We start from the raw sequence: 17467 nt of genomic DNA, 5'->3' as shown, positions 1-17467 counted from the left end.
TTATATGCCCTTGTGTGTCTTTTCACAAGTGTCAATATTCACGTGTACCTGCTCATGATGACATTTCTGATCGTAATCCTTGGACTTTGCACAGATACTCTTCTGGTCTTGCTGCAAAGATCTCTTGGTGAAGGCATGAATATTCTTGGTACAGGAAAACATCCTGAAGTTAGTCCTTGGTTTCTCTGAATATTGGTCACAGAAACAGTCACAGCATGTGTTTCAGAGAGATGTATCAAAACAGCATCAACACACCGTAAGCATCTTGAAAAGAAAGCTATGAGGAAATGACAAACTTCATTTGGTAATCAATTCAGATTTTTGAACAAGACATGAAGGTGTGCAAGTGGGGAAACAGGAAGAAAAGTGCAAAGTTGATGATAAGTTATCTCGCATACAAACAATTGGGTATTCTCCAAGGTACTACAACCTGAGACTTTCACAAACACCAATAGGAATATTCAACCTACCAAGCAGCCGTGATGTTCGACGTAACATCTCAAAGACTTTCCATTGCTGAAACTTTACAAATAGAACAAAATAATGAAGGAGATTATTCTTTGTTATTGTTGAGTGACATCAATTGTGAATGATAATTGATTATGAGATGTCAATGAGATAAAGTGAAATATGAGGAAATAATTTGCTGTACACAATGTTCCTGAACAAAAACCCCAAACAACATAACATGCACTGATACACTTGAGGGGTTGTGGGACATTTTCAGCCAGGAAGAAAGAGATATGAGAAAAAACCTTCATTAAAAGAATGTGATGTAAATAGAGTCCTGAAAGAGCTGGCAAATGGAAAAGCGCAACTATTTTAGGTAGTTGGGGAGGATGCAATCAAAAGGTTAACTGCTGTCTGTACATAGATTTGGAGCAGGATTGCATGTCCCAAAAAGGTTGAATCAGTCAGTCTACATATCATGCCAAAGAAAGGGGATTCAAGCTCAAGTTGAGAAGCCCCTCCCTTTCCCCCCAACAAAAGCAAGTCAAGAACAACCCCTTACCCTCCACAAACAATCCTCGTCCCACCATCCTCCTCACTCCTCATTGCCACCCCTTCCTCACTCCCCGCTGCCACCCTTTCCTCACTCCCTGCTCCCCTGGTATTCCCGTCAGCAAAGCGACGGGGGGGGGGGGGGAAGGGTGGCATGGGGTGGGGGATTTGCTCGCGACAGCCCCGCAGAGTTCACGCACATCTTTTTCTGACATGGCAGTGCTGAGTGCGTGACATGGTAATGTGGAGTGAACGACGAGGTATTATAGTAGGGTTGGGTACACATCGACTTTTTCTCTGTTATCCCGTTGAAAGCAGTGTTTTTTTTTATGGCCATTTTTCACGCTGATCACGAATCCGTTGACATTTTTGACCTAGGATGATGTCTAAGGATGGTAAAATGCAAAAAATCAAAATGGCTGCCAAATTTACCCACTTTTCAGGTAAAATTTGATAATTATGGCTTACTAGGGCATGTAATAACCTAAGTAGGGTTGGGCACACATCGACTTTTTCTCTGTTATCCCGTTGAAAGCAGTGTTTTTTATGGCCATTTTTCATGCTGATCACGAATCCGTTGAAATTTTTGACCTACGATGATGTCTTACTAAGACATCTTACTAAGACATCATTGTAGGTCAAAAATTCCTTATCTGCCATGTTGGTTACAGCTATCAAGGCAAAAACCGACAATTTGTGAGCTCTGTGGCTTGATATACTTTTTAATTGAATTTCGCTAATTTTCTGTTTGAATTCCACTTTTAAAGAACTCCATTTAAAGGTAAACCTTTACGGTCATCATTTAGGTGTACTTTGTGGTTTGCCTTTTTGTTTGGTTATACGATTAATCTGGTCCCGTGCAGTCCATGCAGTTTCCAGTCACGTTTCCTTAAAATAGTGTGTGTTGTTTCCAAGAAGAGAGCAAATATCTATTTTGGGCGAGTCAAACCCTGCTTTTGCTTGATGGAGTACTGCTCTCAACTCGGGGCTGGCTTTCCTGCCTCACATATCTTGCTCAGCTGGACGCCATGGAAACCAAGGCCTTCAAGATTATTGGAATGTCCTGTAATGAAGCTGTCTCTGGGACAATCACTTTACTGCCACAGAAAGGTCTACCATCTCCTCCAGGTCTTGCACCCTCTGATCTTTCTGTGCTTCGTCCGTTTGTCCCAGGTTTCTGCAGGGCGATCACGGTTCACCATTAACCCCTTCTGGTTAAACGACTGAAATCCAGGATCACTGCTCACCTCCACTCATTCGTTCCTCTCTTCATCCGCTTGTGGCACCAACTTCCACATCCTCTTCCAGGGGTGCAAATTAACATTTTTTATCCACTGGCCAGCAGGGCCGGTGACTAGAAAAAGTTATCGGCCCAGCAGAATTTCTACCGGCCCGATAAAATAAAGACAAAAGTCACAAATTTGATATCAAACACTTTTAATATACTCACATGAGTGAGATGGATGAGTGAGGTTGGTTGGATGAGTGAGGTTGGTTGGATGAGTGAGTTTAATGGAGGAGGTTTTCAGAATGAGTGAGCTTGATTGAGGAGGTTGGGTGGATGAGTGAGTTGGATGGATGGATGAGTGAGTAAGTGGAGGGATGATGCAGGGAGGAGGAGGTTGTGGGTGATGGGGGGGGGACCTTTTTTGTGTGGGTGATTGGGGTTGGAGGGCAGGGGGGTTGTGAGTAGTGCTGGGGGGGCATTTTTGTGGGTGATGGGGTGGTTGTGGGGGTGATTGTGGCTGATGGATGATGGGGGCGGGGGGGTTGTGGGTGATGGACGATGGGGTGGAGGGGGGGGTTGTGGGTGATGGACAATGGTGGGGGTACTACTCCTCCACCCAACATCACATATAAACTCACTCATCCACATAACCTCACCCATCAAACTCACTCATTCACCCAACCTCACCCATCAAACTCACTCATTCATCTAACCTCACTCATTAACCCAAAACCCTCATCAAACTCACTCATTCACCTAACCTCACCCATGAAACTCACTCATTCACCCAAATTCACTCATTTAACCAACCTGGGCATGAGAAAATGCGTCCAAACCGCGCCAAACCGTCAAATCTCGCGCAATCACGCGTGATTTGGAACAAGATGAAAACAGACAAAATGGCCGCCGCAGAATTACCAGTGATTTCTACGGATTTCTGCGGACAAAAACAGTAGTTCTAGTAGAGAAGCTAGTACAAATTGTACAAAATAACAGGAATCACCGATGATTCGCCTGCCGGGCAGGTAAGGCAGTATTGTGTACCCGCCCAGCACAAAAGTTAGGCGCCATTGGCGACCGGGCGGCCGTTAATTTGCACCCGTCTTCAATCTCGTTCTTCCCCCCAGGTCTTCAATCTCAGTTCATCAGGATCTTCAATTGACCCCAATCCAAAACCATGATCTTTTCGACCCTCGTCAACCCAACCCAATCCCTACTCCATCCAAATTTACAGTTTTCCCCCCTCACAGTTTTTCTGCATCCATCTTGTAGACCCCTAGCATCCTCTTGTCCACACCATTCCTCCCCACACCCTTTGTTTGACCACGTCTCCCTCCATCTTGGCCTTCTACTCTGCCTTTGGCATCCCCTCCCCCCTCTCTCCACTGTTCCTTTTGCATGCATCTCTATTGTTAACCTCGCTGAAGGATTCGGAGAGGGTATTGCATTTGGGTCCATTTGTTTGTTTGTCTGTTTGTCTGTTTGTCTGTTTGTCTGTTTGCCGGAAAGAACTTTTGTGTTTTTCTCCACAACCGTTTGTCGGATTGAAACAATTTTCACCATTGGTGAGACTACTCATGTTGAATGTTCCAATGGTAGGTATGATGTCATAGGTCACGTGGTGTGGCAGCCATATTGGAAAAATTTGGACCTCTGTATCTCTGAAACCACACTAAGGAAAAATTTGAACTTTGGCAAATAGCAAGAACTTCTCATGGGTTAATGAGTTTGTTTTTTATGACGTCATAATTGCATATGAAGAATGCTACATCCAATCAGTATGAAAATTTTTGAGGGTCGAGGGATAAAATGGTCCAGCAAATTTTTTTTTAATGATGTCATCGGTCATGTGATTTGGCAGCCATATTGTTTTAAGAAAAAATCTCAAAGGCTGAAAAGATCGAGGCAAAACTTTACACATATGACCACCTATCCATGAGGAACAATAGTCACACATATGACATCATAGGTCACATTATTTGGCAGCCATATTGAATTTACTTGAAAACCTATAAAAATACACCACTCGAAAGAAGTCCTGGCAAGGGTTTGCAATCTCTGATTGCTCTTTTTCTTGTTCCTTTTGCACCCTGTTATGCCCTGATCCGTTCAGTGTACATATTAGCTCTTCCATGAACCTCAACAATATATACATAAAAACCCATCACAAATAACTATTCTGGACAACACAAGCCACATTGTACTCACCATCGACAGGGAGAGAATCTTCATTCAGTTCTTCCTTTACATGGACACAGTTTGAAGTTGGAAGCATGTTACCATGGAGATATTCAGCTTCCATTCGACCCGTTTCACCTGCAAAAATTTCATTGTTAGCCCAGAACAGGGTCTTGATGATTGATTACAATTATTGCTACATTGCAACTGTATGCCTCATCATGCCTATCACTCCTCATCCAGCAAAGGCACATATTTGACCAAATTTTTTTTTGTATACATAGTCGAGGCTCATGGAAGAGCTAGTATTAGTATATTGAACAGATCAGGACACAACAGAACAAAAGGAACAGTCGAGAGGGGGGAAACATCAACAGCAGAGTTGAAGACCAAGATAAAGGCAGACTTGGACAAAGATTGGGTGTAGGGAGGAATGAGGGAAGGAGAAGATGCATGGGGTGGATAAGATGGATACAGAAGGAAATTTTCAGGAGGGAAAACTAAAAAAAATTGTGAACAGGGGGACTGGGGTGGGGTGGTGGGGGAGGGAGAATTAACAAGGGGAGAAAAGATCATGGTTTTGGATTGGGGACAATCTGAGATGGTGGTGAACACCTGTCTTGAAGACCTGGAGGGAAAAGTGAGATTGAAGAGAATGTGGAAGTTTGTTGCTGATAATTTTTTTAAGTGATTCTTCACCATTGAGAGATGGGGCTAAACTAATATATCGCACGATATCTCAAAAAGTTGTGGACAGATTTTGATTAAACTTGGTGGACAGGTTGGGTGTGTGGCCATGACGAAAGGATTTGATTTTGGTGAAGATCCGGATCCGGATCTGGATACGAGAATTATTTAATTGTTAAAGTGATTCTTCACCATTGAGGGAAAGGGCCAACAACAATATATAGCACATCTCTCAATGGTGCAGAATCACGAATAATTCTAATATCCAGATCTGGAATCCGATCCTTACCAAAAATGTGTGTTGCTGTCTTTGGCCAGTTGCCTGCATGCGCGCACACACACACACACACACACACACACACACACACACACACACACACACACACACACACACACACACACACACACACACACACACACACACACACACAACAACAACAACAACAACAGAACAATTGCTTAAAAATTGTGTGACAAACAGACAAACAGCCACAACAGACCAACATACTTGGCAACATTATTTTGCCAAGTGACAAACAAACACACAGGGGTGAGAACATAACCTCTCTTCACCTTGGGTGGGTGGAGGTAAACTCGAACAGCACTCAGTAGAGTACATACTTTCACCAGACTGAACATTTTATGTTTTGTATCCCACTGAGAGGCTGAAACAAAATCGACTGACTTATTCTTCTTACCTAACCAACAACTCCACCTAGTTTTGTCATAACTCATCCACATTTTTTTGAAATATCGTGCTCTTCGCATTTTTGGCGCGACATCTCAATGATGAAGAATCACTTAAAAAAAATTCTCGCATCCGGACCTGGTTCTTCACCAAAATCTAATCATTTCATCCTCGTCACACACCCAACCTGTCTGTCAAGTTTTGTCCAAAACCATCCATAACCTTATTGGGATATCCTGCTCAAAACATACTGTTACATTTGTGTTGGGTGTGTGTGTGTGGGGGGGGGGGGTGGTGGCGGTTAAGGTATTCCCATAGAGCAGATAAGAATGTTTAGAGTAGCAAAGTCCATGTACGAGTAGTTAACCATCTCGATGTATAATTGGGGAAATGTCAGCTTAAGAATTGTCTTGTTTGCATGTGCACCATTCAGGGGGTGGTGCATGGTAATAATTAGTTAGCGATTATGGTTAAGGAAATTGTGTGTATAACCTCTATATCAACCTCTACCAGGGAGTGCTGGGAGACTCGGCAGGAAAGGGGGTGGGGGGGTGATGCAGAGCTATGAATGCCTCTAAAGGGATGGAGCAATGGATCGCCTGGGATCGGGAGTTGATCTGAGGAGAACATGGCTGGGAGTTATCGGGAGTTGATCTCTAAAGGGATGGAGCAATGGATCGCCTGGGATCGGGAGTTGATCTGAGGAGAACACGGCTGGGAGTTATCGGGAGTTAATCTCCTCTAAAGGGATGGATCGCCTGGGATCGGGAATTGATCTGAGGAGAACATGGCTGGGAGTTATCGGGAGTTGATCTCAGGAGAACACGGCTGGGAGTTGGTCAGAGCGCTCGAGAGAAAGAGTTCTGAGGAGAACAAGTTGTGGGAGAGCTCTGAGGAGGTTGTGCTGCCTACCTGCCTCTGCCTCTTCGCCCTGTACCCGTTTCGTCTGCCCATGTGTTTCGTCTCATCATCCCTCATCACCTGCTCATCCCCACTCCTGCCAGAGCGGAGTCCCTTGATTTTTGTTCACTTTTCCCCCATCTGTGACTGAGTCTGGACTGAGGCGCATTATTTTCTTTTGATTAATCTTTATTCTCGTTGTATATAATTGATCATTACTTGCATTCCGTTCCTTCCATCCCAACTCACTGTCGTATTCCTTTTGTCGGGTCAATATTCCCCTTATTGTTTTGGATTACAGGAAATGAACCCATTGGTTTTAAAAGCTGTAAGATTTCTCATGTTTCTCCGCATGACCGGCATGCGAGTTGTCTGCTATAATTCAGAATGTCATCCGAGGGAGTAAACCACCAGTTCGGTTTATCTCCCCAGCATTGGTGTTAACGGACTTGGACATGACAATACCGACACACAAACAAGGGTGAATACATAACCTCCATACACTTTCGGTGATGGAGGTAGCAGACCCCACTGCACAATGCAATCTTGGATTCTTACTTTGTGCAGGAGAACCATCTGTTGGTTCAAGTTCTACCTTCACCACCACTATAGGATCTGCAGAGAAACAAAGAATGGTGATTTCCTTTTTTTTACAAGGTAAACACTCATAAACATTACATCTTCATAATAACAATCTTTATTTTCCCATATCCAGTGAAATTCCTCTTCTGTGGCATTTCAAGTTCAATAAACATACTGTAGAAACGTAAAACTTCAAAGGGAAGAAGAATAAAAGGTAAAAATATGGAAGATGGACTAAACTCATTAAACACTCATAAACATCACATATTAAACACTAATAAACACAACATCTTAAACATGAACTAGAAAGAGCAATCAGAGATTGCAGATCCTCATCATGACTTGTTTGTGTGGTGTATTTTGTGTGGTGAAGAAATGGTAGGATGTACTAAATGAAAGGTCATTGATTGTAAATAAAAAGTCCAAATTATATTTGCAATTTATTTGACAGACATTATTTTTGACATTATCCAGACACGGATATTATTTGCAATGTCCGTGTCTGGAGCCTTCAACATAAATTTTTTTTTAAAAAGAAAGAAAAATGGTCCAGTTGTAAAGGATGAAATTTCTGAAAAGGTCTAAATGGGTCAAAAGGGTCAAAAAAGGTCAAAGGGGTCTAATTGATGTAATTTAAGGTCTAAAGGGTCAGAGTTGTCAAAAGGGGTCTAAAAATATTTTAAAAGGGTCCAAAGGTCAAAGGGGTCTAGATGGTATTTAAAGGTGTGAAGGTCTAAAGACCGCAGGGTCTAAAGGATATAATGGAGTCCGGGGGCTTTGGGGTTCTAAATGGTCTAACATATATGATCTTACGGTTCTAAGATGGAATATATAATCTTCGAGTTTTAAAGGGTCCAACACGATCTAAAGGGTCTTTGGGGCCTCAGGGTTCCAAAAGGTGTAACAGGGTCTAAAGTGTCTAAGGGGGGTAACAGGGTATTAGTATTCTTCAGGGTCTTAGGGGTCTATAGTCAGGCCACATCAGATCTGTGACTTGCTACAGGTACCATGTAAACCTGTGCTAACCTGTTTCATGGTCAGGTTGTTCATAACGGTAATTCCCATCTGGTGGACACCCAGCAGGCTCAAAAACAAAACCTGTCATTGTCATCACCAGATCTCCGGTCACAAGTTTTATGATGACACTATACCATTTGAGTCCCCAAAATGAGTTATAAATGAAACAACACATTTTACCACAACAAAAAAAAAAACAAAAAAAACTCACACCCACTTGATCTCACAATTAAGAATTCCATTTTAAAAAAAACAGTCAGATTAGTTTGTCTGCTCTCAAACCTACGGTATATTGAAATAAAGAGGTTTTATTTATTTATTTAGGACTGCAAGGTAAGGGCTGGCTGGATGGCCTCGAGGTATGCACACTCACCTCTAAGCTGTCTCGCTTGGGTTAGAATCCCGCCCAGCTATAAACTGTCATCCCGGTGTTTCACAAGCAGGGAGATTCATCCAGGTGTGTGCCATCCCTCCAATAGACAGTAAATTGGGCGCTCTGTCTGCCGCTATTAGTTATTTCATTGTTTTTCACATGAGCTGGTGTCTTTCTTGAAGTTGACGAAAGAAGATAAAGCTTTGGGGCCGGATAAACATTCGAGAGTGTTTAAGGAGATGGCAGAGCAGGTAACCATGATGTTATGTAATGTCATGCTTTTCTGCTTTCCAACTTAAATCCTTGTCATTATGTCTGGTGTTGGCTAAATGGTTAGGGTGGTGGGCTTTGGATCTTAGGATCCTGAGTTCAAATGCCGCTCAGCTGTTGGATTAATACCAGGTGGGGTTAACTCGGCCTGTCATCCTTCCGACGTCGACAAGATGAGTGCCAGCTTGCTGGTATACTGTGTCGTAGTGGCGACCCATCCAGGATTGTGCCCAATAGCCAAGGAGACTGCTTAAGCAGCACCAACGCTCTGCACAGTCTGGTCCCAATCTCCTCCTCCTTGTCATTGATGTTTTATAAGCCGATACCTTTGCTCATACAAAGTGATAGCAATTCAGATTATTCTCAAGAAAAGCCACACACACTGATCCACCCAGACATCAACTGGTTGGAAGCATCAAAAGTTTTCCACACCTTCATGTCTTCATGTCTTCCAGGGTGTAAATATTTTTGTCAACCTGAGACAATTCACAAAATCTCGATATAAAATGGTTAAAAGTTCGACTTGCTTTGGACCATGCTGTGTTCGGCAATTCTTATGGGCCTGTGTGTGCCGATAACCTGCATTGTTATAATATTGCTCACTCGACAGTGTCCAACGAATAGGCTTATCAAAGCTTTGGGACACGCTTTCATCCCAATGAAAGCACACAAGGCACAATAACTTTTTTTTTGGTTCATCACCCTGTTCTTTCAGAAGACGTGCAATTTCGGAAGATATTTGAGAAATCTCATATGCTCCGGGTGAAACTGTTATCATTTTGTATCCACTTCTCGGAGTGTAACTAAACTTGTCATTTTTCTCGGTGATATTAAACAAGGTATTATAAGTTTCCATGGACAATAAAGACGCCTCATATTCTTTTGTTGCGTCAAGTTGTAGTGGGTATGGGAAGGAAGATGTGTGGTCGCTTGTTGTGAAATTAAAACTCAGGATTGTGCTTCTCATCTTATTTAATATGGGATAAAATGTCTTTGTATTGACATTTATTAATCATTTTCATGTTCATCAACTGGTCTAAAATGACCAGTTAAAATAATTGTTATTTCCAGCCTTCTTACGACCGAACAGCAATAACAGTCTATTAACTAATTGTGAAGCCTGGTGTTGGCTTAGTGGTTAGGGTGGTGGCTTGGGATCCTAGGGTCTTGAGTTCAAGCCCCGTTGGCCACTGAATTAATATACACCAGGAGGTTGACTCAGCCTGTAATCCTTCCGAGGTCGGCAAAATGAGTACCAGTGTACTGGTAAGGGGGACACTGCATCAGCGGCATAGCCGCGTCCCAACCAATGATGCAACCAGCAGCCACAGGCTGCATTCGATAGAGAAAGAACTGATTGTGATGGGTCACTTGGAAGAAAACTAACACCTGAACCAAGGCTACTTAAAGCCCGAATAATGTGTTTCTCCTCATTCTTCCAACTTTTACCAGATAGACTAACCCTATAATTAAGAGTCCAGCAGATCAATATATACTCTGTCATCCTTGTTTTTCATATCCAATGGTTTCTCAAAATACTTTGATTCATCCCTCACAGTTGAACCTTGTTTTCCATGTTTTGTTCGAAGAAACATTAATCTCGGAGTTAGTTTGACAGGGGGTTGAGCAGAACTCAAGAACCTTAATTCATCATTAAATATCAATCCTTTTTCTTGAACAAGATGAAATATTGCTGGTTGTTCTGTTGGAATGAGTCCTGCTTTGGTTTTTGAATCTGCTGAATATTCATTGTTTTGAAGAGCCTTCACAATATAATCAGGGGGTTGATTAATCTCTTCCAGTTGTTGAAATAATCCTTCATCATCGTATTCTAATTCTCCTATATGCTCTAATTCTTCCTCCGTCATGTGAGTGAAATATTTTAACATTTGAAGTTTTTTAGGAGTATATTCTATTGTGGGAACTGGAAGCATCTATAATTTTTTCTTGGGAAGATTTTAAAAGTGGTTTAAAAAATTTCTCTTTTCTTTCAAATGTTTCTTCACCCGTTAGTTTCTGTCTGCGCTTCTTCTTTATGTCTTCCTGTTGTTTTTCAACTTTTGAAACCAACTCTTGATGCTCCTTAAATCTTCTTGCTCTTTCTTTCGCAACCATTGATTTATTGGAAAAATATCATTCACTGAATTATAAAGGTCAACATGGAAATTTTCCTTTTCTTCATCATTAAAGTAGATGTGTTCAAATAAATCCTTTTCTTTAAATATTTCATCAAATTCTTTATTAATATTAATACGAGCTGTAATTTCTTCTTCACTAATACTTGTATCTCTGCTTTTCATACGTTTGCGTTGAGTTTCTTCATCAACATCAAAACCGAATGATAAAATCTTAACCCCATTACCACTCAGATGTTTAATAATTTGTCTCATTCCTTCTGGATTAGTTTCTAATATCCCAAGACCACCATATTTTAGTTTCTTTAACTCACTCATACAATGTGAATATTTTGTTGTACCAAGAGAAATCTCCTCAAATATTTGACCTTCATTCCTCAATCGCATATGTTCCTCCACTGAAATATAGTAATAATCTTCACCTTCTACTTCTCCAGGTCTTATTTCTCTAGTTGTTGTTGATACAATATGAATCACATGGTGGTTTTTTAGAAAATTTTCAATATTTTCATTTGCACAATTCAAGAACCTTGATTTATGAAAGTTTTTTTTCCAGAAGCAGATTTACCCACAAGATTTATAATAATAGTTGTCATTTATATTTGTAATTGTTTATAAAACAAAAAATATATTCCTTAATACCTCATCTTGTTTCACAACAATATATTTATATTTTTCAGTCGTGTGCTTCATATAATCCCCAAATTCCTTTTTACGACATAATGTAGAACAATTGTCTCTCCAAAAATTGTTTATATCTATTGAATTTAACTTGAATAAAATAAAAGTATAAGCATTGTTTCTTATTGAGCGACGAGAGAGTTGAAAGTATGATTGATTAAGATAAATACAATTACAAGAAGAATGTCTCCCTCTTGTGTAGAAGCTATCCATTACCGTTTGGTTTCCCTCATTAACACAATCATCAAAGATAACGAGGTTCTTTTTTGATTTATCCAAATCTTGGGGAGCAGGTATATCATCCGTATTATCACTAAGGATACAAGTTATCGGTTTTGATTTCCTTTTATATCTCTGTGTATCACAAAATAGTTGTATTATATCTTCAATGTTGTAATAATTTAGTTTGTTTTGAAGTTTAAATAAACCGATTATATCTTCTTTTTGAAGACCAGCATTAAAACCTTGTGAGAGTAGTTGATATTCAAGTTGAAAACTTGACTGTGAAAATTATAAAATTATCATAATCTAAAAAGTTGGGAGTAAGGAGCATCTTTAAAAGTAAGCAGGTTTTTCCACACCCACTTGAACCAACTATGAGATATCTTAATGAATTTGGGAGATTTTTATGGTTGTTAAATTTTATCTTATTTTCCCAAATGGGTAAAAAATCATTCATTTATATATTTGGAAAACAGGTTATTTAATTTATTATTGGCTTTTTTAGAAACTCTATATTTTATCCTAAGTTCAGGTTTACTTTCAAGATAATCCATTATTTTATTTATACAATATCTTGTGTTGATATTTCCCTGAAAATGACAATCGTTAATAATATAAATCATCAATCCATGAAACATGGTTGTCATTTGTTCAGTCTCTTCTCTTTAAGAAAAGGTGTATTATCACCCTCATACTTTACATTCATTTCTCGAATCAATTTTGTAAAGTAATTCATTTTTGGTGTAAATCTCAAAGAATTATGTTCGTTTTTATATTTTTATCTTGCCAAAATGAAGTTTTTGCAAGATATGTTAGTCAGCTTGTATGTTTTTTTTTATTTGTTTTTTTTGTCTAATGACGTATTAAAAATTCTGCAGAGCACAGTTATCATTGGAAATTTTTGTAACTTCGCATATCAGAGGCCTATAGGAGGTCCCTTTCAGCGCATAAGATTTTGAAGGTCAAGTTCAAAGGTCAAGGTCACTTTGTCGCAAATCAGGGGAATCGACGAAACCCTTATTTTTTTGAGTAATTTTGATCGGATCGTCTTCAAACTTCATGGGAATATAGTTCATGGTCTGGCCCTCAGCTGATTAATTTTTGGTGGCGATTGGCCTTGACCTTCATGTTTTATTATTATTATTTTTGTCTGTAATCACGTGTTAATCACTCTGCAGAGCACAGTTATCATTGGAAATTTTTGTAACTTCGCATATCATAGTCCTATAGAGGTCCCTTTCAGCGCATAAAATTTTGAAGGTCAAAGGTCAAGGTCACTTTGTCGCAAATCAGGGGAGTCGACAAAACCCTTATTTTTTGAGTAATTTTGATCGGATCGTCTTCAAACTTCATGGGAATATAGTTCATGGTCTGGCGCTCAGCTGATTAATTTTTGGTGGCGATTGGCCTTGACCTTCATGGTTAGCGCCTGAGGTCAAACATATTTGACCCCAAGGTCAAATTTTCAAGTTTTAGGAACCATATCGTGTAGTACCTCAAATTGAACACCTCTGAGTGCTTTCTAGATATGTCAAGCTTGAGACATTATGACGTCATTTGGTGACATTATGAGGCAAACACATATTTTTCATGGTTACTCTGTAGAACGATTCTCATCGGAATCTCTCGTAGGCAGATATTCCTCAAGGAGTCGCTCCTGGTGGATAGCAGCTCTGTTCACCTCAGTGTGACCTTAAAGAAGTCACGCGTGGTCACCTTTTGGCAAGATACCGGTCACCCTGCGGGTGACATTGGTTTATTTTATTATCATTAATTCGAAGATAATCACAGAATATACATTGTTTATAGACTTTTGACTCTGTGTTTAATCCCCTTCGTTCACACGCAGGACAATTCTCAAATTTGTTATGTGGAGAATCAGGAAATTCAAGAGGCTCAAAAATCTAGTGAACTATTCATACTTATAAAGTAAAACTTTACTTCAAATAAAGTTCATCTTCGGTACTTTCATTGGTGCTTTCACAATTATCTATAAAACTACTTTCATAACTATCGTTTGAACACAAACTCTCGGTATCATTACTGTCTTCTGTTCCAACAGAGATACTATCATCACTCTCATAATCTTCAAAATCTTCAGTTGAATCATGACTCGTATTTAATTAGTAGAAAAAAACATTACCATCTACATATATGTACTTTTTTTCATTAACAGATTCAACTATGACATTTTTTATATCAAAGGTAATTTTAAAATGGTCCTGATCTACTATTGAACGAAATGTCATTTCATCTGATATATTAACATTCTTTATTTCATCAGGATTTACATCTTTAGGGTTGTTGAAAAAAACACAAATTTCTCCTTGCATATAACAGATGGTCTTAGTTTTTCTTTCTAAAGTTTCATCCATGAGGTTTTTCTTTTTTGATACTTTTTCTTGTTTCATTGTTTTTTCTGGTTTTGAATATCTTGCCAGAAGGAGAGGAAAAGCTTTTGCTAGAGCTTCTTTAATTGATGTTCTTCCAGATATACTAAAAGCCCTTCCACTGAAGGAAATTGAAGAACTCGTATTATTCACCATAATTGTTTTTATCCAATAGTTGTTATATTTATCTTTATTCAATTTTACATCCTTGACATATTTCTCAGTGTCTTACAAATGAAGAGATTTATTGAAACTTGTCTTGTGTCTTGATACATTGTATTTATTAAGTGAAAAAAGTTGGAGGATAAAATGGTTTCAAGCATGGATTCACTTATAAATTAAATGGAATTTTCATCAAGAAAATTTTATTTTAGGCAAAGTTTTGTTGTATAAATATGGCTAATACAACATACTGCGATGTTTGTAATCATGAATATAAATGTTCTAAAAAACACCTTCAAACCAACAAACACACATTCAATCTTTTCAGACAAATATCTCCACTTGACCAAGAAACAAAACATTGTGATAGATGTGGTAATGATATTCTTAAATTTTTTTTATAATAAACACCTTCAATCACGCAAGGACAAGAACAATGAAGAAACGGAAGGTGCCACTAAATTCTCCATTGAAAACACTGATGGGGCATTGAAAGGACATAGAAAAATAAGATTGTTTAGCTTTCAAGACCCTGGACCTTCTTCAATCATTGAGGCTGTTGATATGGTTAAACATAGTATTGAAACTATAATGAAAAACACATTAAGTGAAATGAAAACTTTAAAGTTTTATATGGGAGTAAAATTGAATGTGATAAGAGAAGGCGATGAAACTACTTCCTATATGAGAACAAACCCTCACTTTATCTCATAATTTCAAGATTTTGTAAGATGTGATGTTTACGATGATCTCCAGAGACAAGAACAAGATTTTGATAACACTGTTGTAGGTAGTGGATTTGCTCTTACAAAAATAATCTTTTTAGATATACACATCTTAAAATCAGATCCTCTTCAAGCTTCTTCTTATATTGATTTACCAAGAGATAAAAAACTTAAGAAAGCAGTTGTTAATATTCAAAACAAAGATAAGAAATGTTTTCTATGGTCTGTTCTTGCTCACATCCTCCACAATGGAAACCTGGAAGGGTTGAACATTATAAGAAATATGAGAATACATTAAATGTTAAAGATTTAAAGTTTCCAATGTCATTGAGGGAAATTCCTAAATTTGAGAAAATGAATAAAATAATCTATCTGTTAATGTATATGGATTGACGGATACAAACAAAGTTCAGATATTTAAAATTTCAAAACAACGATAAAAATGATGAAACACACATTGACCTTCTGTACTTTACTTCAAAGGAAAAAATCACATAATGTTGTCATCAAAAATTTATCAACATCTATCTATAATTCCAGCAATGTGTGTGTGTGCGTGCGTGCGTGCGTGCGTGACCGCTGTTTCTCGACAACCTCTGGTCCGATCTAATTGAAACTTGCCAGGTATATTGCTGGGGACCTGAGGATGTGCCTTTTCAAGGTTTGATATTAATCGGACAAGTGCTTCCCAAGTTATGGCCATTTATTTACCAACCAATGGCAAGACACGTTGTTGCGTGGGCGTGGCCGATGGGGAAGGTAAGCACAGCCACGTTCCCCATTACGGGTTACAACGTACGGGCTTCCGGAGAGTGATGACTTCGTGTATTCTAATAATTTCTCGATTTCTTATGCGCATTTATAGATAAACACAATGGCCCAAGTTATGATCGTTTTCATATTAGACGGTGTATAAATTTTGGGAACATCAGAGTGCTGGTATGCTCCGAACCAGGAAGTAAATTTTTTCTCTCTTTTCTTCTCTTTTTGTTTTTCCTTGCCACGACATTGAGAAAAGGTAAAATACGTTGGCGCTAATTGAATAATTGGGTATTAAAAATAAATTGCGAATAATCGTAACTGCGAATAATATCGAACTTCCAGGTCACGCACGGACGGGCATGTGAGAGCGAAGAAACGGCCTGTGTGGTTTATTAATTTATTATTATTATTATTTTTTTTTTTTTTACAGGCACGTACTTGTGAATCAAATCACAACTATACAAGAGAAAATGTAAAATGTATCCTTGTAAGAGATGTCTCGACTCCTTTCACACAAAAGAACGATTAAATCAACATTTGAAATATTGTAGTAATCATAAATGAACCGTAATCAATTTACCAAAAGCAGGTTCAAACATATCATACAAAGATTTTAACAAATCTATAAAACATCTGTTTGTGATGTATGCTGATTTTGAAAGTATTGTTACGAATTTGGAATTCGATTGCACACAACATACAGGTTCCTTCAGTCAGCTATGTCGATAAGTGCTTGTTCCCTAGATAGCTCACCTTTCATTGTTTAAATGTTCAGAAATCGATTAGATACGCTGCGAATCAATTTAATAGTTAGGGAACGAACAATGGAGACATCCCTCCCCCTCTTCTGCGAGGAGGAAGAACCCTGCCGTCCCGTGACTCATGATGTCAACAACTCCCTCCCACCCGTGGCTGAGCGGGGGATGGAGCACGAGGGCATGAGTCATGAGTCACGCCGTGATCGGGGGAAGGGCGGGAGAAGGATAAGAGGAGATCTTTTTCTTTTGTTCGTGGGCAGAGTTGGAGAGGGCAGAGTTGGAGATAGGGAGTTGAGAGTAGCCGTTCAGCAGACCTTCAGGTCCTGTTTGGCTTGGGTTAGGGTTGAGGCCTTCGGAAGCTTTTTGCTTCGGCTGGCTCAGTGAGCTTCGGCTGAGGCCTGGCTCGGGAGGAGGCTTTTTGGAGGCTTTTTACTTTGATGGTTCCGTGAGCTTCGGCTTCTGCTTGGCTCGAGAGAGCTTTTTGCTTCGAGCTGCTTTGTTTTGGAAGGAAGTTGAGCCGGTTGCTCGGATCGAGGTGCGAATGGTGGCTTCTTCTTCTTCTTGTTTTGTGGAGCTCTTTGTTCTCCATTTTGGTTCCCGGCTTGGTGCAACTCGTCGACCTTTTCTTGGAGGTGGTTCCTTGGGGGAAGCGGCGCATCGACGGGAAGGATCGGCGCCTCGTCTCACCAGCACGTGTTGAGAAGCGC

At 39.5% G+C, this 17467-nt stretch overlaps 1 protein-coding gene across 1 annotated transcript in view; it reads right to left on the bottom strand.

The window, feature by feature from the left end:
• Positions 1–17467, bottom strand: part of LOC147010009 (uncharacterized) — a 187754-nt gene that overhangs the window by 5804 nt on the left and 164483 nt on the right. The window contains exons 9-11 of the mRNA XM_085861221.1: positions 7242–7298; positions 4439–4546; positions 49–185 (exon numbers count right to left, since the gene is read on the bottom strand). Of these exons, the coding sequence (XP_085717347.1) occupies positions 49–185; positions 4439–4546; positions 7242–7298 (302 nt within the window). The remainder of the gene's footprint in view (positions 1–48; positions 186–4438; positions 4547–7241; positions 7299–17467) is intronic.

The sequence above is a fragment of the Eptatretus burgeri genome, chromosome 17 (assembly GCF_056783735.1).
Source record: "Eptatretus burgeri isolate ZD-2024b chromosome 17, Ebu_testis_v1, whole genome shotgun sequence".
Lineage (NCBI taxonomy): Eukaryota > Metazoa > Chordata > Myxini > Myxiniformes > Myxinidae > Eptatretus > Eptatretus burgeri.
This window is presented reverse-complemented; position numbering and strand designations above follow the sequence as displayed.